Here is a 24,967-nt window from a genome sequence, read left to right on the forward strand (position 1 = left end):
TTGAAATACCACACACACCAAGTGAGTTTGAATTTTGTTCTGAAGGAATGGGAAGGATTTTTTTAAAGAAGACTGACATGATAGAATTGCATTTTTAGAAAGATCACTCTGGCAGCTCTGTGGAAAATAAATTGGCAACCTATTACAGTAAACTCTGCAAGAAATAGTAAGGTCCCAGACATAAGCAGTGGCAATATGTTTAGACAAGGGAAAACCGAGTTTATAGACCCTTCGTAAGTAGAAACTCAGGATTCAGTAGGTTGGAGGCAAGGATCCAGGCGTCAATGATAGCCTCTGGGATTTGGGGAATGCAACGGAATGGATAACAGTGCTATTCACTGGCACAGGGAGCAGGAGAGGAGGGCCAGAGGTGAGGACGAAGTGCACTCAGTGCTGAGCAGAGTACATTTGAGATACCACAGCTCATTCAAGTGATGATGCCCACGGGCAGCTGTAGTGCTGGAAGGACACCTGGGCTGCGGATGTGAATTTTGGAGTCTTTTTCTCATTTGCAACCAGGTTTTTGAAGGATTCGTCTGTACTTGCTCTTCATATGACTTCCAGTCCACAATCCAGAGCAATGAGGTTGCCATCTTCTTCCCTGTATAACACTGTTCTTATTAAAATTACATCCAACGGTCTTCAGGATGCTAAGTCCATACACAGTGCAAGATGTGAGAATGAATACAGACGTAAGTGAAGTGAGAAGTGAAGAGAGCCCAGGAGACAACTTTGACATTGCAATTACTTAATGTTCTGTTAAAAGAAAAAGACCCAGAAAGAAGTCTGAAATGGCACTGGCTGGTGTGGCTCCATAGTTGAAGTGTCAGCCTGTACACCTAAGGGTCTCAGGTTTGGTTCCTGGTCAAGGGCACATATCCGGTTGCAGGAGGCAACCAATCAATGTGTCTCTCTCATCTCTCATCTCTCTCTCTCTCTCTCTCTCTCTCTCTCTCTCTCTCTCTCTCTCTCTCTCTCTCTCTCTCCCCCCCCCCCCTCCCTTCCACTCTCTCTGAAAAACAATGGTAAAACTATCCTCAGGTGAGGATAACGAAATAAACAAACAAAAGTCTGAAATGTATCAATAAGTAAGAGAAAAGCCAGAAGTACTATTGTCACTAGGCTAAGGGATGTGAGAATTTCAAGATGCTGTGGGGTTTTCAATTGTGTTGGAACTGAAGCCAAGTTAAGTAAAGTAAAGTCTGAATATAGTCCATGGAGTTAGCATCCTGAGAGTCATAGGATCTCATCTTAGTGAGAACAGTTTTAATATGGAGGAGAAAGTGGAAACTTGATTGTGGAATGAAAGACATATGAAGAGCAGTATAAAATAGTCCTTCAAAAAGCCTGGATGCAAAATGTTAGTGGGGAGAGGAAGAGAAGAGCAGAGAAGAGCAGAGAGAGAGAGAGAGAGAGAGAGAGAGAGAGAGAGAGAGAGAGAGAGAGATTAATGGAGAGCTTTTTATATTTCAGTGTTCTGCTCCTGAGGGGAAAAGGACAGTAGAGTGGGAACATTTAAGGATCCAGGTAGATGTTGTTAAGGTAGTTTATGAGGAAAGGAAGCAGAATGGTGCAGCATCTAAATCATAGTGAAAGGATCAACTACGATCAGAGGATGAAGACCTTGGAAATAGAATCATAGGCCTTCAGGATGGGTAGAGATGGAGGTAAGTTTGAACATGAAAGAAATTTGAAGTTTTTCTCTAAGTAGGATGTCATGACCAAATTACAACTTTTATTCCATTTCCCCAAAGAGGACCAGAATTAGCAATTTCTATCCAAATTATTTGTGCCAAAATAACCCATATCAACCACACAATTAACTTTAGAAATAGAATTAAAAGGACTTGTACATGAATCAGATGAAATTACTATGAAAAAATAATAGAGCAGAATTCAAGGCATTGCGTGCCAAGGAAGGTGCACTTTAAAAAAGGGCAGTGCAGATAAACCTCATTGAGAAGGTTTAGGCATTTGACCAAAACCTAAAAGAGCTACAGAGAGCATATCCAATGCCTAAAGGCTGCCATGGGCCTGTTCAACTTATAGCAAGAAATCTTCATGGTGGTTAGAAAAGAGTGAGCAAAGGAAAAAGAGGAAGGGGTCAGGTCAGCAAGATTAGGTCTCTTTCGAGGGCCATTGTTATAACTTTGGCGTTTACTCTGAAAACCTTAACGGGAGAGCCAAGAGGGTTTTGAACAAAATGGTAGATTATCTGACTTATCCAGCATTCTTAAATGATCACTCTGGCCGCTGTGTTGCAGGTTGATTATGGATGGAGGGGAATGATGGGAAGTGGGGAGATGAGTTAGGAGGGTTTGCAGCAATCCAGGTGAGAGAAATGAAAACTCGGACCTGGGAGACAGCAGTGGTTAAAAGTGGTCAGATTCTAGATAGACTCTCAAGGCAAATCCTACAGTACTTTGGAATATTAGGTACTTGGTAGGTAGAGTGGTAAAGGCAAGAGCAAGTATTCAGACAATTTTTGAGACGGGCAAAGATGGAACTCAGAAGTGAGTTCTGCGCCTGCCCGTTTCCCGGGAGACTAATACATGCAGGTCATTCTGCATCTTCTTTTACAGTTTGTTGGGATGAAGATAGCCTTTAATCTCCTGAGAGGAATTTCTATTTTCAGCCGTTGGGTTAGTGGTTTTACCTAAGAAGGTGATACAGGACACACTTTTTTAAAAAAAAACCTACATTATAAATGGAAGTCATCCCCAAACAATGCATACAAGTTCTAAACTATTTAAGAAACTTTGACCACCCAGAAAACATAACATTGTTTATGTTTGTTTAATCCCATTTTATCCCCCCCACACACACACACACAAAAGCTCTTTGAATAGAATATAGCTGGATACATGCAAAACTTGCAATCTGTCATGAAAACATGTAATTCCATGTGAACATGAAGAGAACATTATCTCTGAGGTGAGAAAATGCCCGTAGCTTCAATCTCTCATTCAACTTGAGCAGCGACCTGCCATCTTAGCTATGATAAGCTGCAAGGAACCAAACTGTATTAGTCAGGGTTATTGCGCTGGGCAGCTTCTGAACCCTCTTGACACTGATTTAATTGAAACAAAGATTTTTTTTTCTTTTACTATCTTGAACAGTTCTGTTCTCTTAGTGAGGTCAAGCTGCTGAAGGACCAGTAGCATCCCAAAAGTCAGGGCCCAGGGACCAAACCGGAAATTTGCAGTGGTCCCGCCTGGGAGGACTGAGTAATATGAAAGTGCCCCACTTGTGCCAGCCTCAATCCTCTGCCCCCTTTGACTGAGGCTGGCATCTCTGGTGGAAAGTGAAACCAGCCCTCATCCTTCTAAGTCGAGTTGCAGTTTGGTTTGGGGGGATTTTTGTGCTGAAACAATATGCAGAGATATCTGTTCACACTCTGTTCATCCTGTGAGAAATGATTAAACCTAATTTGCCTTGGTCATTCATTAAGTCTCCACAGATATTTTTACCTAACGATGGACTTGACGTTTCTGCCCAATAGAACAGCGTTCGATTTCCTCTGATAATGCCAGAGCCCTTGGGTTTACTATGCCCTACACTCGATGTTTACTGAAGGCATTATACTTGAAACTGAAATTATTGAGTTTAAAAGAGAAATTCTAGGCTAGAAGAACTGAGAATAGAAGGTGGATCGTTTCACCTCTCTTGCTCATCTGCTCTCCAATCACTCAGTAGGCCTCCTGACCTTGGGAAAAGGAATGGGAACCACAAAAAGTTAGTGAAAAAGGACAGCCATTCTAGTTCTTTATTCCATCTGCTTCAAGTAGTATGTGGGGTGTGTGTGTGTGTGTGTGTGTGTGTGTGTGTGTGTGTGTGTGTGTGTGTTTCCCTTGCCTCCCAAATTGTGTAAGCTCCTGAAGGTGGGACTATACATTTTATTTCTATGATAGCCTTGTGTTCCTCTGCCCTTCTATTTTAATATAGCCCAAGCTATTTATATTTTTAGTACACCTTTCTACTATACTGTATTTTCTAAGAGGTATTTTTTTTTATTTCTCCAACAATAGCTAGATTACCAAGCTTCAAATTATAGGCACTTTATAATGACAATTATTCATGTATTTGTGGGCCAAGTGACCTTTTCCTCACTTACTTTGCCCTTAAGAAAATTAAAAGTTCCTTTTTTCCTACAGCTGGGTATCTATATTTTATCTTCCTTGTAGATATACAATTTAGGTTAAAGACTGAAGTATTCTATTAATTGTCACTGATAAATAGAAATAGTTGAAGTGACCCTGAAATTTTTACCTCTGCAAAATGAAATGTAATCAAAGAAATATAGCATCATGTGGTCAGATTTTTTAATTGCCTAAAGATTTAAATATAAGTTATTCTCTATAATTTATATTTTTAACACGTAAATAATGTTAAAGCCCAGAAGGAAAGGTATGCTTTTTGGTATTTCTTTATGTTTACTTTCCTAAACAGCTGCATTTCAATACAGAACTTTTCGTTCATGAGGTAAATATTCTAAAGAGCCATAGTCCCAAGGAGAAAGCAGGTGGATTGTGGGTGGAGGGGAATGGTTGGGAGTGGGGAGTGAGTGAGGGGACTATGCAGCAATCCAGGTGAGAGAAATGAAGACTCAAACCTGTGTTGAGAGCACAGTGTAGTGGTTGAGAGCATGGATTCTGGAGCCAGCCATTCTGGGTTATTTCCCAGCAGGCGACTTCAGGTAAGTCATTGAACTTGTCTACGCTCTAAATTCCTCACCTATAAAGAGGGTATAATTATTATACCAACCTCATAGAGTGACTGTGAGGAATAAAAGAATCTGTGTATGAACAGTGCCTGGAACAGAGTGAGTACGTAGAAATGTAAATTATTGTTCACTAACACTCTCTGATGGAACATGTTCATGGGAGATGAGGAACAGCAAAGTCTCCCTGCTATTCAGGAGTCTGTGCAGTTTGAATATGGCATGTGATACCGACAGTGAAGTTTCAAATAGTTGGGAATCAGAAGAAAGGGGTTTAGAAGGAATCGCACTCAGTCACAAACAAATTCTACATGGGGACTCTTGAAGCTGAGGAGGAAGTTAGGCATAGAAAAAAAGTCTCTTAAATTGTCTTAATTTTAGAGGATTGATGTGCAGAAACAGACCGGAGCTAACTTTAGAAGTCAGTCAACTTCCATAAAAGACCATGAAAATCACAGAATGTCATCTCTTACTATTTCTTGCTACCTTATACTCCATAATCACACACACACACACACACACACACACACACACACACTTACACACACAAATGCACACAGGCGCTCACCAATGACATTCGGTAATGAGGTTTCAACAGTTTTGAAGTCATTAAGGTAAATTGAGGAGTTAGATTGTCATCAAGCCTCACTTTTCTGGGAGATAGCATCTTTAAAGAAAAGAAAAAAAAACAGATGGCCTTCTCTCCCTGTGAGTTCTGATGCTAGGCTATGAAAAACATGCTCCTTTGTATCTTTTCAAATGTAAATATATATATATCAAAATGGAGAACATATTTCCCAGGAATTAGGGGGGGGGGGTGTTTACAAGTCAGTGTCAATACTAATACCGGTTAATACCGGTATACTCAGTTAAAGAATGAAAACTTGGTTCTTATAGCACCTGGATCACAATTTTAAAATAATGAAAAATGAAAAGTTTTTAAATCTTTCAGTCTCTGTCTCTCTCTCTCTCTCTCTCTCTCTCTCTCTCTCTCTCTCTCTCTCTCTCTCCATATCTTTAAAACCTTATCAAACACTTTCGTTTTCTCCTCCCTTCTTATTTCTTTAATGGAGTCATCAATGTTATACTCTCCTTGATAATTTTTGACAAGTGTATAGTGAGAAAACTTTAATGATATAATAATTAGAAGGAGAAAATAAGAGCAGATAATCTGGATAGAAATAGTTTGGCATAAGTATAGAAAGAATGAGAGCCCAGATATGTGAATAATATGTACTAATAAAGAATATGTACACATGATCTCACTCATTTTTGGAGTATAATGAACAACATAAACTGATGAACAAAAATAGAACCAGAGTCATAGAAGCATCCAACCTATGAGGGAAGGTGGAGGGTGAGGGGATAAGAGATCAACCAAAGGACTTGTATGCATGCATATGAGCATAACCAATGGATAAAGACAGTAGACGGGTGAGGGCATGTACTGGGGGGGTGGGGACGGCCAGGGAGAGGTCAATGGGGAAAAAAGGAGACTGATATAATACTTTAAACGAATAATTTAAAAAAATAATATGTAAACATTTTTAAAGTACTTTTAAAATTTGGAGTTCAGGAAACAATTCTGAACCCCATGTTTTTAAACTTTAATTTTAAAAGATGTTTCCATAAAATCATCTCAGAATTAACTGACAGTTTTCAACTTCTATACCCTTACAGGAAAAAATAAAATAAACAGTAACCACTTGAGCCACTCAGTACATGTTGGGGACAAAAAAAAGAAATTAAAAACTACCTTCCATCTCATGGGAATGGCTGAATAGTCTGAGTCTGATGAACTTTTAGAGAGAAGGAGAATCATTACAATACATGGTGTTTCTCTCAGGAGCTCAAGGTGCAGTCACAGTTATAATTTCATTGATCTTCACAATGACCTATGAACAATATGAAACATACCTTCTGTGTCACTATGTAATCATGAATTCTCAAAGTATAATTATTTAAATGAGTTAACCAAAGATACAAGATTGAAAGTAGCTGAAAATAGGAACCATTAATCCTTGATAGTCTACAAGGCGTTAGGCATTATTGCTTATTCATCTGCCAGTGAAAGCCTTCAATCTACTGGGATCAATTTCTTCTTTAGGATTAAAAAATAGAAAAATCTCCCATCACATGTACGATGTATTTTACACTATTACTGGGAAATTCTCGGGGCCTTTCTTAAAACCCTTAATTCCATTCTTTCTGTGGAATTCTCTATTGTCTCTTTACATCTCATCTTGTACATTGTCATCTTGATTCTTTCAGTTCCCCAAAGTACTACTCATATAAGAATGCATGGCAAACTTTACTGAAGTTGAGGGTATAATGAGATGTTGGGAAGATGATGACATTGTACAAACATACCAAAAAATTAAAAATAAAATTTGGATAATAGCAATCTACCTATAGGTCCCCCCCAAAAAAAAAAAAATTAGGTCTTGCTTGTTCACATTGATGAGGCTTGCTGATTTCCAGGGGAAAATCTGCCTAGATGATTGACAGCCAACCACAGATGCACAAGAGAAGTCAACCATGTCTAGGAAAAGAACTGTCCATCTGAACTCAGCCCAAATTGCCAACCCACAGAACAATGAGCAAAAAATGAATGGTGTTGTTTCAAACCCTAAATTTTGGGGTGGTTTATTATGTAGCAAAGTTAACTAAATAATGGATATTCATACAATGGAATGCCAGTTGAAAATAAAACAGAATAAATTACTGATTCTACATGCAATACCTTGGATTAACCTCAGAAATAGTATATTCAATGAAAGAAGCCAGACACAAAACATATGACTCCATTTATATAAATTTCAAGAACCAGCAAAATTATTGTATTGTTGTTGAAATCAGAATTGTAATGTGGGGATGGAATGGAAGGAATAGTGATGACAAAGGGTCAAGAGTGAACTTTCTGAGATAATGGAAATATTCTTGGGGAGTCTTGAGAATGCTTATAGGCCAGCTTAAAAGTTAATATGAATCACAGTGAAATGAATTAAGTTGGGTATAATATTATGGGTATTTAATAGGATGCTGTATGCGCACACCACAAATAGTGCATACCTGTGCCTTAGCTTTTAGGAAATACGTTCCTGAGAAGTCGACTTGAAATAGTCCATGTTGCATATAGGTACTCACAGTATGGTGTTAAACTGTGTGTGTTAGATATGGAAATGACATATTCAAAAGCATGAAGGTATCCAACAATATGGCTTGTATGTTAGGGGGAACTGCTCAGCGATTGAATATGAAAAAGTAAAGGGGAGCATAAGACTTGGAGCTAGAAGAGTAGGCTTGAGACAAATCATGTATGTTCTTGAATGCTTTGCTATCAGTGCTTTGTCTTCTGAGCAAGAAGAGCCATCTTCTGCCCTTAGAACCATACCTCCTCATGTGAGGCTCGCCTTGCTCACCAGCAGTAAACTGACGGTAATTAGTGGCTCACCAATATATTTCTTATATTAGAAACCCACTGTGGTGTGTAAAAGCGTATATAAACAAATCAGAGGAGGACTATAAAATCATAATGAGTTGGAACCACTGAAAGAGAACTGAAATGGTAATTAAATGAGGGGGAGGAACACTCCTCCTGTTCTCCTAGATACTCCAGGTTTCCCACGAGTGGCATTAAACTCCTCTGTGGTTTATCTGGTAGCCGAGCCAGTATGTTTCTTGCTGATTTCCAAGCTGTGCTAATCCAAACCTCAGTACTATCATCTGTATCCTAATTTCCAACTTGGAAAACTAGGTGAAATTCATTTTAGAAATTTTCTTTTCTGAATTTGAATTTACTCGGATTTTTGCAATCTTATGTTCCCTTCATTTTAGAGTGTAGTTAGTTTTACCAGTTGGATAAGTTAACAATACTGTGTTAGGAGAGAAAAAAGCATAGGATTTTAGGTTTGTAGACATAGATTCAAGTACTTTCCTAATTATCTCTTAATCTTGGGACAACACTTAATTTCACTAAGCCTCCGTTATCTCACTTATAAATAATAGGTGATGATAGAAATACTCTGGTTCTGGAAAGAACAGGTAGAACAATAGTTATAAAGATGTTAGCATATGCTCAGAATATAGTGGGCACTAGCACAATGGTAGCTATTACCTGAATATTAAACACTAATCACTAGCTTTTCCTTTTCTACCTTCCAGTCATTGCCAGGGTTAGTTAGGCAATCGGTGTTTTGAGATTTAAACATTGAAAAATAAAAAAGTAAAGCACAAATGCAGTTGCATTTTCCTAGTTTATATATTCCCAAATGGTAATAATTGTGTTATCAGTAATCAATTAAATCATTTCATTATGAGATAGTTGACACAGTGTCTTTTACTCTCATATTGCTGTAAGTTGTGTGGGAAGAAGATAATCTGGGATTTAGGTTGAAAATAAGGAAGCTTGGATAGAAAAGAAGAAAGGATTTGTGAAGAACACCAATCATAGCCAAGTTCTGACTACAAAATTACTCAATCCAACTAGATTTTATTGCTACACATGGATAGAGTTGACAAGCCTTTTAAGTGACACTTTGATTCAGTTTTGTGCCTTTTGAAATTGTTTTGGGAAAAACCTGGTCTTCAAATTTGTGTCATCCCCAATCCATATCTTATTCCCTTTGGGGTTTCTTTTTCTGTTGCTGCCTTCACAACCATTCATCTTCCTCTGCCACATATTACACCTAGTACTCTGCTTCAGAGGTAAGCTTCATTGAATGCTACATACAATACCTTTTCATGGAGCATAAAGCTATTCCCAAGGATGCCCTGGTAAAGAGACCAATTGCTCTAAGGTTCCTATTTAACTATATTTTAAGTGTACTATAACATTTTGAAGCAGCTTTTCTCTCTAGCTGGTATGTGCTACTGTTTCCTTTTTATTTCATTTTTTTCTTTTTCAGTACAGTAAGTTTTTTCTTTTTTAGTACAGTTAGTAATGTCTCCTTTTTATTTATTTTTCTATTCTTATTGATATCATTTTTATATAATGTTAGTCAGTAAATTATTTTTGATAATGATGAGTTTTTCATGTATCACCTCTTCTGGCACTCATCGGCCAAAAGAATAAATGTTTTCTTAATATTCATCAACGTTGGGCAGCATTAACTTTTTCTTATAACCAGTAACATAGCCAGTCAGCGTAGGCCAAAGATTCTGGACTATGAGAGGCTAGCCTGTGTTGCCAAGCATAGCCTAAACATCCATAAAGCCAGCAAAGAGTTGGAGGTCAACGTGTAGTTAGCCTGATGAGATTTTTATGACATGACTTTTAGCTGTATTTCTGTCAAGAAACACTTAGCTGGAAGTTAGCTTTTAGTTGAGAAGATGATAATTGGCCAATTCCAGAAAGGTCTCTAATGGGTTCTAATCTATTTAATATCTTCAGATGAAATTGGAAGAAATGTCTGCTGCCCAAACAGGGATCCTAGAAGACTCCCAACTCCCCTAGAGATGTGGGTAAGACAGAATCTTAGAGACCAGAGATAATGTCTTATTCACCATCCCCCGAATAGTGAATGGCTTGTTATATTTCATCACAGTTACTTAAACATGGAAGAATACAGGAAACTCATTAATCTAGCATGGGTTGAGGTACTCACTTTGTCCTTTGACAAATGCTAACTTGACTGCCTATTTACATAGAAAACATCTAAATGGACTATTTCTAAACTGATAATTTATTCATTTTTTTATATTTAAAATATCTGAGGTGAAGTGATCACATAGGTCACCTGGTTTTCAGTGAGGTTCCCAGGAAGCAGTTAACCATCCGTTTGTATAGGGGATTCTCCTTCATCATCGCTGTCATAGTTGTCATCATCATTGTCATAGTTGTCATCATCATTGTCATAGTTGTCATCAGCAGCGGCAGCAAAATGTTTATTGAGAACCTGCTATGAGCCAGGAGTTTACTCATCGTATGTCATTTATCTCTCTTCAGTATGGTTACAACTATGTTTAGGTGTCTCCTTTCATCCGTGGCACCAACACAGAGCACTGTCAGCATTTTGACTGGCAAGCCCAGACGGAAGCAGGGCTACTCACCTCCATTGTTTAGAATCAGTCATTCTCTTCAGACAGCCTAGGACCACTCTGCTCACTTAGACATCCTCCACGTAATTGTGAAGTTTGATGCTCAGACCATTGTTGGTTTTCCTCAAGAAGTTTGAAATGTCATAGAGAAGAGGGCTTCAGGTGAGACACCTAAAGCATGCCTATTGAAATGTTCCTCCAGTTCTAAACTGATCTCTTCATCATTGCTCTTCCCAGAGTTCAGGTCATTAAACAGATAGAGATCCAGTGCATAGTCTCCATGTATATGTTATACATATACATATTCATATACATATACACATACATATTCTGGTGATGTCATCTCACTATGGTTTCTTGAAATATGGTGTTGTAGTATGTGCTGCAGACACAGGTGAAGTATATATTCTACATTTTCCTTACCTTCTAATCGAGCACCTCTGAAAAAGAAAAAAATGTTAATATAGTTTTAGCATCTTTTTATAACATTAGTTATTTTTGCTGCTATATTCCAATATAACTCTTCTAGTATCTTCATAAAAATGTGGCCCTGTATTTCCACCATCATCTTTGGAACAGCACATTCCATCCAATATTTCAGTGTATTTCACACTGAAATTTTTCATCTTGTCTATTAATGTTGACATACCTAAGATGTGCCAGTTTACTTTTGCATATGTCTTACTAGTAGAATTAATTTTGCTTTAGTTTCCCTATTATCTCTGAACAAAATTATGTTATTTGTATCATTGGCTGACAAAGGCATTATGTACTTATTTTGTTGAAAATTTCTTCCCAGCAATATTGATTCTTTACATTTAACAGAACATTTTAAAACTGCACTTTCTTTCTCAAATGCATCATTATGAATATATGAGAGTCCCTATTATATGTGACTTTTATACAATCTTAAATTTAGTTTTACTCCTAAAATGGTAGGGCATTTTGATAGGTTGGTTTTTACATTTCCCATTTCTTTAATTGAGATATAACTGACATACAACACTGTATTCGTTTTAGGTGTATAACATAATGTCAGTTACTTTCAATGAACAGTTTTGATTAAGGAATGCCATTATGGCTCCTACTTCAAAAACTGAAGGCACCTTGTGACTCTGTTGAACTAGATAAGCTATTTCTTTTATCACCTCCCAACTTTCATATGTATAAAATGTCTGAACGACTCTCTCAATACAGTTTTTAAAGTTAATGTGATATTTAAACTATGAGAGAGCTATTAGCCATGATGACAATTGACTTTTATTGGTTGTCTTTCACTCTGCCTGAATATCTTCTGCTCTGCCAACTTTACTAAAACATTAGACTCTTTTGAACTCGGGTAACTTCTTGGTAAGTTTGCCCTGAAAAAAACTACCAGTTTCCAGAGGCCAATTTATAATGGGAATTATTGGTGAAGCCAGTGTTGGCATTTGGTTCGGTCCATTTCCCAGCATTAAGTAGATAATACAGGTTTGCATGTGCATCTACTTTTATTTAACCTTTTAAAAAATGTTTAATACAGTCATGCTTGATGATGCGGCACAATACCTAAAGGCTGGTATTAAGATATGTTTCTGATCCTCTGAAAAGCTTTTCTGACTCAGTAGGCTGTGAACGTTCACAATAGCCCTAAAGGTAATCCTCCAAGAGTTATTGTAGATTGATGCCTGCACCTGGGTTATTCGTAGCAAAAAAAAAAAAAAAAATGCAGCTTGCTTCCTAATAGTCCAACCAGTGGAATAGTATGGGATCAGAATAACCTGGTAGACACCAGAGATGATACATCAGCCCCATTAAAAATTGATATGAAAGACCTTCATTAGTAGCACTGATATAATCATATCAGAATCCTTTGCTGAAGCAATGTCAAATTATATAAATGGAATAAGATGCAAAAGAGCACATAAGATATCTACAACTTAAAAGTATATTCAGTAAGGGCATAATATCCATCTGTTTAAATTCATATTACAAAAAGGATGGGTTTATAGAATCTGAATTATAAATTCAGAACAAAAATAGATTATTTGATTTCAATGAATTATAGAACTAATATGTTGGAGAATGAGATAATTGTAGTTTTTTTTAAATAGTGTTTGCCAGCACCAATTGTTGAATAATGATTAGATACTGTATCAACATCAGAAACTATTGTGGACTTCAATTGGGTCTAAGGGCTCAGAATTAAAATATGTCTTTGTAGGTAATAAAACAAGGATATCAACCTTATTTAAATGTATTTAAAATTTTTAAGGTACAATACGAAAGTGTTGAACATAAATAATAGTACACTGAAATGTATAATCTTTAAATTAAACTTTTATCTGAGAAACTTATAAATCAGAAGCAATTGTGCAGAATAATAGAGTGAGATCCTATGTACTCTTTGCCCAGTTTCCCCCAATGGAAACATCTTGCAAAACTATAGCACAGCATCAGTATTAGGATACTGACATTGATGCAGTCATGTGCAGACAGTTCCATCACCACAAGAATCCCTCAGGTTGCCTTTTTACGGCCACCTTGACTTCCCTGTAATCAACCACCTTCCTTAGTCCCTGAACACAAATCTGTTCCTCATTTCTATAATTTTGTCATGTCAAGAATATTCTAAAAATATAATCATACAGTATATAAACTTTTGGTAGTCCCTCCTTGGGTTCCAAGATTCCTAGCCAACCTACCTTCTTTCTGCCTTTCAGATTCTTCCTACATTTGTTATATACACTGAGTGGGCAGATTATTATGATCTCTGAACGCATAATAATCTGGCCACTCAGTGTATATCCTATATATTAAAAGGCTAATATGCAAATTGTCCCCTCGACCAGGAATTCAACCAGCAGGCAGGCCGGCCAACCACCCATGTCCCCTCTCCCTGGCCAGGCTGGTCGGACCCCACCCATGCACAAATTCATGCACTGGGCCTCTAATTCATGCACTCTATACACCGAGTGGCCAGATTATTATGCGTTCAGAGATCATAATAATCTGACCAGTCAGTGTATATAATGCCCAAGGGTTTTAGTTGTATTTAGTGGGGAAATTACAGAAAAGTACATTTATTCCAACTTCCTGGAAACAGAAGTCCAAATGATAGAATTTTAGACACTAAGGTTGTTACACTTCCAATTACTACAATTGAATCTTTTAAAATACTTACCAATAGACTTCAATTACCTCTTATCTATTAGCTTCTAAGTGAATTTCTGGGATATACCATCATAATTTGGTTTGTAGATTTAAAAAAAAGTATTTCAACCTGATTTAGTTATAGAGAGAAAATATATCCTTTCAGCTAGTAATGATATCAAGATGATATGTAATTACCTATCAGGTGAATTAGAAGTGTACAAATCATATTAGATGTATCAAGGTGAACAGATGAATAAAAAGAAACAGATTTAGGCTTAGCTCAGCTTTGAATGCCAAAGGTTAAAACAACTGGAATACTTCGAGTTTTTCAAAGTGAATAATTGTATATTTGCCTAGCATAGTGTCTTTCATTATTATTCTAGCCACCTTTTAAAAAGGAACAAAATGAATAATTGTATTTTAACTCCAGGTACTCAGATTTACTATGGCAACATAAACCACTGTTTGCTTTGGGCACCATCACTACTCTTCACATTGCCCAGACTTCTCCGCACTGGGCCATTTGCTCCTCCCTGAATAATAATTATCACCTTCCCAGAGCTTTTCTGAGATCTGCTTGGAAGATGTCTTCTCCTTTCCTCTCCTCAAAGTCCTTCCATCTCTTGAGGTTTATCTCCAAAGGGCCAACCTACACCTTACCCTGATAATTAATTGCCAGCTCTTAGGGGAGACAGCAATTGAATTCAGTCTTAAAGGATGAGTTAGAATTGTTCAAGGGTGCAAGGCTGGACAGGCAGGGGAGGGAGGAGGCACAGGGCATTCACATGCTTTGTTGGTAGAGTGGGTTAATGAGTTAAAGAACAGAGGAGGAAAACCACCTGATGTATTTCAGCAAACCACCAAACAGCTTACCACTGGCATCAGTTTTGAGACTAGGAGTGGTGGGAAATGAGGCTAGAAGGGGAGCTCAGTATAACATTAGGAAGGGTTTGTTATTCCATGAAAAACATCATACTTTTTTTAGTAATCACTTAGTAGACATTCAGTTTTTTTGTTTGTCACTTCGTAGACATTCAGTTTTCTTCCTTCCTTCTGACACTTATCTCAATATACTTCAAATTACAATTACATGTGTATCTTTGCTACAAGACTGCAAATTCCTTTAGGATGGGATTGTATCCAAAACAGTGGCTCTAACCGGGGGCAATTTTGCCTTTTAAGGGATATATGGCAATTTCTGCTGACATTTTTTATTGTCCCAAATGTCATCTGTCTTGATGGTAGGATATTACAAAACATCTATAATGCACAAGAGACCTCACAAAATATTGCTTAACCCAAAATATCAATGATGCTGAGGTTGGAAATCCTGGCTTAGTTCATCTTTGCAGCCCAGGTAGCAAATTAGCAGAGTTGCACATTATAGGAGACAGAGTTGTCAGAAATGATTTGAAACCCCTCTTCTGTAGGTGAGTTTTATAAATCACATTGCAGGAGTAAAAATTAATTGGAAATTTATATGGTATAGGAAAATTAGAAGATAACAGAGGTTTATGAATCTTGATTAATTTGGGAAAAACAAATTTTCATTTGTATTTAGAGGAGACCAATTTAAAAGCTAAAGTTCTCTTAATCAGCAAGCTTTTGTAATGAAATGCAGCAGGATTTACTTTTCTATCAAAGCAGCTCCCTTGATAGTTAAAGAATGCAACCAAATACAATTAAAAGATCACTGGTAAGCAGAATACAGTGCCTTCCCTGAATTCTGGGAGAGTAGTGCTGTTAATAATCTAGGAGCTTAATGGAAATTTAAACTTTTTTGGCCCTGAATCTATCAGTGTTGCTTACCTACATTTTTATATCCAAAAGTGATGATATAGTAAGAATCAAAAGAAAATCTGGGATTTTGTAAAAAAAAAAAAAAATTGTTTTATAGGTAATTCAAATAACAAGTATTTAAAACTGAAAAGAAGAGATAAATTATTAATAAATCTGTAGCAATTAGCCATGGATGGTAAGGACTTCCTGTGGAGGAAGGGGAGGAGCTATAGACATGACCGGGGCATTTAATCAAACCTTTGCCTCTTTACCTAGCTACAATCGTATCCAAGTACCAATGACAGAGTATCCATGGGGCCAGGCCACTCAATGATTAGAGCGTTTTTATGGGTCCTGGTAGATAAAAGATTAAGAAGTATTAGTATAATCTATTTTTCCAGTACCCGTGAAAATGCTTAAATCACCATATGACTTTGTTTGGTCAAATCAAAATTTTCGCTAAAATCAAATGGGAGACACTGGTTTTTAATAATACCCTGTACTTGAAAAATCAGTCCCATAAAAGCAATGATCCTGATGATCCTATTATATAAAAAAATAGTTCTTACTATCACTATTTTATTGCCAATAGCAACATATAATTCAATGAAAAAATGCTGATTGATGATTATTTTTAAAAAGAAAACTAGCCGAAACCGGTTTGGCTCAGTGGATAGAGCGTCGGCCTGCGGACTCAAGGGTCCCAGGTTCGATTCCGGTCAAGGGCATGTATCTTGGTTGCGGGCACATCCCCAGTGGGGGGTGTGCAAGAGGCAGCTGATCGATGTTTCTCTCTCATCGATGTTTCTAACTCTCTATCCCTCTCTCTTCCTCTCTGTAAAAAATCAATAAAATATATTTATAAAAAAAAAGAAAAAGAAAAAGAAAACTAACTCTGCTAATACAACATCAGTGGTATCCTTATAGCTGTTTATTCTGTGCACTGGTTCAGATACTGCACGTGGGGGTTGCAGTGCGGGGGGTGCACATGCCCTCTCATCCGGGACCTGAAAATGAAAGCCCTTGAAGAATATGTTGCGCAGTCTTCTCTCCCATCCGTTCCTCCCGGAGCAGGGTCACTGCTTCTGCCGGTTCTCTTTGGAAGAGAGTTTGATACTGTCGCATCGTACTTTCTCCTTCAAACCCAAATTAGAGATTTTTCTAAAGTTTCCTTTAACTGGACCCCCCTTTGTGTCCAGATAGTTCTGTGCTCATTACATAACCATCAGCGTCCCGTCCGACTTAAACTCCTCCGCTCACATCTTCCAGAAGGATCGCTGCCAGCTAATACAAGATCTTCAGTAGGCTTATCACCCAGGGCCGCCTGCTCCTCGGCTTCGGGTGGGAGGCTGCAGCCTTACCTAAGGTCCCCTCCCTTCCCCACACCAAACGCTGTCCTGGGGGGCCAGGACTCAACGCTTTTCTGAAATGCCATCGTGAATAATCTTCATCACCGTCCTGAGGACATACTTTTAAAGATTATTAAACTGGATCATTTGGGGTAATAATTTTTCCACTTATCAGAAAGGATATTAGTTTGCTTCCTTCCAGCAGTGCTCATAAGTTGACTAAATAAATAGACGGAGATGAGGGAATACAATCTAAGGGATAGATATCACAGGACTTTGCCATGCTCCCGGACAGGGACCCATTTCAGTCAGTGAAGACTTGCCTGCCCGTAGGGACCTTTCTGTGGTATGCTTCAGAAAGGACAATGTGATGTGTGAGTCCTCGCTTTAGTGCATTGGGATACTCCTTACCCACGGGTGGCCACCTCATCCTAATTATACTTGGTCTGCCCGGTTCCTGGCCGAGGTCTAAATCAGAGGTCTTTTTACTGATAGAGTGTTCCTGCAACGTATCATGGAATCTCCTTACTACTTTTCCTTGAAAACATTTTTATGCTAGTCAGTGACTCATGCAAGTCAATTAGAAGTTGATTGGCACAAATGCAAATGTTAGTGCATTAATGAGTGGCCATAATTTTTTTTTCCTTTTCCTGCATCTACAATAACTTGTTTTAGATTGCCTGGCAATTAGCAAGTCTTACACATAATTAATTGCAGGTCAGAGGAAAATATTTCTTTATCAGGCAGATAGACATCACTGGAATCAGGAATCCACACTGGAGTCAGGATCCCGTCTGATGGACCATCTTGGAACACTAGACCTAGTCATAAACTGCCTGCCTTTGAAAAGTCACTCCCCCAGCGAGCCCCAGTCCTGCTGCCTTTGCCTCATGTCTAAAGCACCTTTGTTTTGTTTCAGCTGGCAGGGTTCATCTACGCCTGTTATGTTGTGAAATGTATAACTGAAGAAGAGGACAGCTGTAAGTACTAAAGCTCTATTCTGTTTCTTTCAAGTTCAAAGCATCTTCCTTACTGCCTCCTGCCTAGCCTTGCTCGTTCTCAGACAATATCCCCCAACACGTCATTAGAACAAGCGATAAGCCTTTTGAATCCATAGGGCTAAAGTGTTTTCATAAAAGTATAGAGGATATCAAAACAACTGGGGAAGGGTTCATTTTGAAAACATATTTCTTTTTTATTGGAAAGTACTGTTAAGATCTTATAACAATTCAGATAGGAAATAGGAAGGGGAAACTGGAGATGGAAGTGGTTTTTAAAATTGGTTAACTTGACTGTTCTGTTTTTATAAACCTTTTATTAAGTATTGATAACTAATCAGTTTTACCCGGACTACAAGCCTTAAAAGTCAACAATAGTTCCTAAAACTCTCACAAGAATTAACTTCGGATTAATTCAAGAAGTTTGTCTTTAGGAAAGAAAATTTTCATATTTCTTTTTTGTTCCTACTCTTGGATGCAAGTGGCTAGAACTCTGTGTCTGAGTCTCAGCATTGAGTCCTATTGCTTGGTCCAGAGTGGAGACGGCGGTGCCCTCCTGCAAGCCTTGAGTGGCTCCACTGTCCACTGCTCTCCCAAGCAGATGCAAGGCTTTACTCTGCCCGTGCCACCTAAGGATCTGAAAGAGGGGGATTGGAAAAAGACTTTGAGTCTCTGAGTGCTATCCTGGATACTTGCCCATGCACCTATATTTACTCAGGAAAAATCAAAACTGGGAATCATTCTTTTCGGTTTCCAAAACTATTCATAATGATGGGGTTTTGAGACAGAGGAAAAATGTGGAGAATTCACTGCTCTGTTACGGGATGATTTGAGGAACACACAGTGCATAGTTTATATTATTTTATGTATGAAGGAAATGATGGCCCTTTTGCTAAAAAAGCATTTGTAAAACATTTTTCAGTGTGTCAAGTGCTCTGTGAGGCTTTGGAGATTTTACTAGTAAGATTGGTAGCACACAATCTTTTACCTCTAGAAATTTACCATCTGGTAGGAAGAAGCAATCGTGGACAAATAAGTATAAAACCCTCCAAAGTGCATAGTGGGGGGAAATAGGAAAGAGACCAGGATACTCATTATAGAGAAAGATACTTTTACACTCTTGAGCTTGGTCTTGAAGATGAATAGATGAAAGATGAATAGGGTAGCCAATGTGGGAGTAAAGTGATTCTAGGTAAAAGGTGAGAAAGCACCAAGGCATCTCATAGCTGGTCATGTTGGGAGCACAGAAGCCAGGTTAATATGATTGGGTTGTGTCTTGTGCTAGAGGTGGGCATACAGAGAAGATTAGAAAAGAGAGCATGGATGAGACAGTAGAAAAATGGTGTGACAGAGTGAGGAATTTGGACTTTATTTTGTATAGCATGATGGCAAATCAATTGGCAGGTAGCTTACAAAAACAGAATAATATAATCACATTTGTACTTTAGGAAAATCACAGTGGTGTCAGTGTGAAGGAAAGACAAGAAGCAGTGGGACAGATTAGAGAAAGGGAGACTAGTTAGACATCATGACAATGACTGAGATACGAGATCATGAGGTCTGGACCATGTTGTAGAGGGACAGCATAGATATGACAGGAGACATGCTAAAACCAAGTGATTAATTGTGGTACTGTGTAAGGGACAATGAAGACACTGATAGGTTCCTGGGTTTCTGGTATAAGAGAATGGGTACATGGAAATGTCACTTGAGGAAAATAGAATGGGAATGTGAAAATGAGTTCCATTTGAACAGGTTGAGATGAAGATGCCTAATGAATGTGCAAGAGAAGACATCTATAAGTACTTGTCTTGTGCACAAAAGATGTATTCCAAGTTAGGAAGGGTAATAGGTTAATGGATTTTTAAATGCATGGACCCCACAAACTATGGAAGTGCATTCAGATATTACCATGCAGTGTTTTTGTGCCAAATCTTTAATGAAAGGGAAGTCTACAGGTTAAATTTCATATGAGAGTTGAGTTCCTTAGGCTATAATGATTGGTTTCATTTCACAATGACACCAGTGCATTTTTTACTTCAGAAAATACTGACATGCCAAGTCGCCTAGACAGATAATCAGTATCTCTCTAGAATAGTATCTCCCAGAGGGGACCCTGGAAATGCTGGTTCCATAAGATATACTGCTCAAAAATAGATCCCAAAGCCAAATAAGTTTGACACTGGAAACTTAGAATGTACATTTACATACTCACATCTTTGTGACCGCTGTAATAAAGAAGTATATTCAATTTTTCTTAATCCATGATTGAGCCATATTACATTGGATGACATATAGTGAGGCCAAACACAGATCACAGAGAGAAGCCACAAATAGTTTTGCAGTTTTATTATACTCACTAGAGGCCTGGTGCATGAAAACTCATGCACTGGACGGGGGGGGGGGGGGGGGGGGGTCGCTCAGCCCGGCCTGCCCCCTCTCACAGTCCGGGAGCCCTCAGGGGCGGGAGGTGACCCAGCAATCAGGGAAAGGCGATGCCCCCATCACACTTATGCTGCTGCCACTGCTAGCAGTGCAAGCCTCAGCTGGCCCTGGTTACCTGAGCCTCGGGCGGCCCTGGTCGGCTGGGCAGCTGACATCGGAGGCTTGCCTGCACTTCGGGCCAGCCCTGGGCAGCTGGGGGGCTGAGGGGACTGGGGGACTCTGGAGGCAGGTGCCCCAGCAAGGCTGAGGGGACTGGGCGCCGCCATCTTGTGGCTGTGGGTGCCTCCATCTTTGAGGGCATGGCAGTCAATTAGCATATTCCCTCCTTATTGGCTGTGGATGTCGCCATCTTTGAGGGTGGGGCAGTCAATTAGCATATCTCCTCCTTATTGGCTGTGGGCGCCGCCATCTTTGAGGGGGGCAGTAAATTGGCATATTCCCTCCTTATTGGTTGTGGGCGCTGCCATCTCTGCGACAGCGTGAGGGTCAATTAGCATATTTACTCTTTATTAGATAGGATAATGTCCTGGGGAGAACACTTCATGCCACATAGGGCCACACAGAAAGCGCCAGGGTAGATCACAAAGCATAGAGAGAGAGCAAACTGTGGGCAAGCGCCTTTACTGTGTTTTTTTCCATCTAAAGAAATGGGCAGGACAGGCTAAGCAGGTTTAGTACTAGCTAGCTAACTTTTAAAGTGGCTCCTGGTGAAGTGCATGTTCACTTGACTATTAGAGAATATAGTTTGGGGCTATCTAAAGTCTCCAGGTATTTTAGATGAGCTAGGGCTTACTTGGGATCAGCCAGTGGTCATTTTGTAGATGTTAAGACATCAATTTACAAAAATTAAAAGTATAATAATGTCCCAAACATCTGAACACAGAATGCTTTTTCATGAGAAATCTTAATATTCCAGAGAATTAGAATTCCAGAAAACACATTTTAGGGAATTCACCCTAGATCTAGTTTTGGCCAAAACCAAATATGTTTTGGAAGATCAGGTTTATCTTTCAAGCATCTAATCAACTATTTTCCCAGAGACTCTAAAATAGTGCTTATGTCTTTATATGTATTTTGACCACAATACTTTATCTTCCTTTATTAACCCAACTTCTCATAGGCAAGTTTTATAATTTTAGTCTTTTTGCTCAGTGGACAAGATATGAATTACTTTTCCTATTTTCATATCCAAGCAGAATTGCCTTAGAGTTTCACAGGACTAAACAGCCTGCTGGAGATGCTCCTGTGGGCTAGTTCTCTGTCCAGACAGTTATGAGTATTGAGTACAGTGCTTTCATTTAATATTTTCATGTATTGTCATAGTCTTGGTCATTTGTGTGTTCATCTCTAGACACTGCCTAGAACACATGACTTCTAATGCTTAAGGGTAAAGGTTTGAAATTTCGGTCTAATTTTTGGTAATTATGTCACAGAGGAAATTATTTTGATCCTTTAAAAGCATCCTGGCTTATTGAAACTCAAACACACACATACACAGGCATGCACTCACAGAAAGTAAGCCCTGATGAATGGGACAGGTTTAATGTCTGAGTCATCAGGGAAGGGCGGGGTCTCTGTGTCTGCTCTTGCCTGCTGTGGATTTGTAATGAAGCATCCTGATAGGAGTGTCATGCAGGAGGAAGTGCTACCTACCTGCCTGCCTAGTCGGTTAAGTTTCCACTCCGCAGAGCCCCGTTAGGAACAGAGAGCAGTCTGGGTTCTGTAACTGTGCTGAGTGAGATAACAGCCCAAGTATGGCAACTGGAAGATGACAGTGTTCTTGGTGCCAACATGAGGCTGGCCAGCCTTGGGCTCAGTTTTGACACCTCAGACCTCAGCAGCAAGTGTGTCGAGGGAGCCTCAGAGACAGAGACCTCTGGGGGTGATGGAGAGGGTTCAGACTCAAACTTAGACACATGAACTAGCAATCAACCCTCATTGAACTAGAAGGAGTGAGATTGCAGGCACGTCAAAGGCCTGAGAATTTTGTTTTCCTTATTTCTCCTTTTAAACAGTATCTCATTTGCTTTTCTAAAGCCCAGTTTGATGAATATTTATATGGACATTTGAATGCAAAGTTATTGATTTTTCCTATGAAAAAGCCTGGACCTTGAAGCTTGCATCTCTTAGCCTTTCATTAGCTAAGCCAGAGCCACAGCCTGCAAGGCAGCTGGCTGTGCAGACTCACAGAACGCCACTGCCATCTGCTGGGCTTCCCGGGAGATAGCAGCCACCAGGAAGATGAGACATTCCGGCCCCCAGATATTCGTCACCTGGGGCTGCAGTGGTAAAATACAAAAACTGGGTGGCGTAGCCAACAGAAATGTATTTCCACACAGTTCACAAGGCTGCAAGTCCAAGATCAAGGTGTTGGCAGATTTGGTTTCTTCGAAAGCCTCTTTCCTTGGCTTACAGATGACTAACTTCTTGTTTTGTCCTCACATGGGCTTTCTTCTCTGTGTGTACATGGCCTTGGTGTCTCTTTTTCTTCTTATAAGATCACCAGACCCATTGAATTAGGGCCCCACGCTTATGGCATCATTCAACCTTAATTACCTCTTTAAAGGCCTCATCTCCAAATACAATAACATGGGAGGTAAGGCCTTCAATATATAAATTGGGGAAGAGAAGAGACACAATTCAGCTCATAACATCCCATATTCACACACACACACACACACACACACACACACACACACACACACACACGCGCGCACCATGTGGCTCCCAGATATTTGAAAATACTTACGTGGCACAGAGTTGGGCTACCTTGGCTCACTGGCCCACTGACTTCCTGTGGGTAAGAGGATCCAGGCTACAGTGCCACCGTCTGCCCGGACTCCATGCTCACTGTCTCCAAGCAGGAGCATTGAGTCAGCACCTCCTGTTTGGGTCAGGGTGATATGTCTTCCAATTAGAAGCTCCTCACCAGGAAATGGAGCTGGGACCCTGCTCCAGAGGGTGCTCCTTGACACATGAATCCTATTTGAGTGGGACAACTACCCCAGGCTATCCTGTATAATAAAAGGCTAATATGCAAATTGTCCCCTCGACTGGGAGTTCAACTGAGAATTTGACCAGGGGGTGGGGTCGACTGGCCAACCTCCTGCGTCTCCTTCCCCTGGCCGGCCTGGCCCGATCAGGCCGATCAGGGCAGACCCCACCTGTGCACGAATTCGTGCACCAGGCCGCTAGTTGTTTTATATTTGTTCATGAAAAGGCAGCCATGTGTCTTAGGGGAAAAGGTTTTTTCCAGGAAAACAGACACCCCTTGCTGGGCCATCTTTGTGGCTGGCTCTGCACTACACGATCTGGTGCCAGCCGTGCTGAGTTTTCCTTATGACCTCTGGTCTTTTCGACTTGTTCTCTTTCACAGTAGTCTGTGGAAGAAATAAGATGTTCTGAGATTCCTGGTCTGATGTGCCTTTTGTTATATACTATGCAGCTCTTCTCTCATTTAACCCTCAGTTCTACACCACAGTTAGATGCCTACTTCAGTGATAGGACTAAGAACATATGTCTCTGCTTCATTAGCATCATTAGATAAAAAACATCACTGATCTATAATAGAAAAAAAGTCATTTAATTTATCAATTTTTATTATGTTTTCCTATACCTTTTGCTTCATAATTAAGCTAATACTAAACATCAGTCCTCTTTTTTTAAAAAAGGTCTATTTTTCTAAGTAGACACTATCTTTTCTAAAAGAGATCCGAAGTGTTATTAAATATTCAAATAATCTGGAAAAGGTTATGGCATGTCATTTTAAAAATATATTCTAGGGAACTTATTTTTTGAAAAGTATTGAAAAAAGAATTCTAGATGTAGATGCACACGTGCAGGAACCAACCAACCAAGCACAAGTTCATAAAAACCTGTCCTGAATTCTTTAAACCCACTGGCCTTGGGATAAAAGTCCCAATCGATTTATAGAATCTTTCATTTGAAAAGCAAACCACAGGAAATTATTCACTTCTCTGAGGCTAATAATTTTCTGTTATTTTTGTTTGATCTTTTTCTTTTAAAGCCTGCTGGCCTGTGCATCTGTGTATTGAACTCCATTCTGTATGTTTTGATCATTTTTCCTGTTTGTCAAGATCATTGAGTTTGGATGCAATTCTTTGAGCACAATCATACACTCTCCCAACTGTGAGGGAGGCTGTGGGGGGGGGGGGGGCTACTCCCCATTTAAAAATATTTGTTTCTTCCTGATTATAAAGGATTGTATGTTGGCTGCAGAATGTATAGAAAACACAGATAGAATAGAATGACCCCACAATTCTAAATTGGTTCTCAGCATTTTGGCATATTATATGTCTCCTGGTCTTCCTTCTTTTCTCTCTTCTTTCCTTTCTTCCTTCCTTCCTTCCTTCCTATCTATCATCTGTCTATCTACCTGGTTGTTAGGGCCACATCATACATCTGTTTGGTAGCCTGCGCTTTCTTTCTTGTTATTTATAAATCACTCTATATACATAACCTAAGGGGCAGGCAATTAGCAG

The 24,967-nt window shown here is 39.2% G+C and overlaps 1 protein-coding gene across 2 annotated transcripts in view; it reads left to right on the forward strand.

The window, feature by feature from the left end:
- Positions 1 to 24,967, forward strand: part of NKAIN2 (sodium/potassium transporting ATPase interacting 2) — a gene marked incomplete at its 3' end in the record, with an annotated part of 783,638 nt that overhangs the window by 740,624 nt on the left and 18,047 nt on the right. For both annotated transcript variants that reach the window (XM_079781273.1, XM_079781274.1), the window contains exon 5: positions 17,942 to 18,002. In XM_079781273.1, the coding sequence (XP_079637399.1) occupies positions 17,942 to 18,002 (61 nt within the window). The remainder of the gene's footprint in view (positions 1 to 17,941; positions 18,003 to 24,967) is intronic.

This window comes from Cnephaeus nilssonii (assembly GCF_951640355.1).
Source record: "Cnephaeus nilssonii genome assembly, chromosome: 9".
In the NCBI taxonomy this organism is placed as follows: domain Eukaryota; kingdom Metazoa; phylum Chordata; class Mammalia; order Chiroptera; family Vespertilionidae; genus Cnephaeus; species Cnephaeus nilssonii.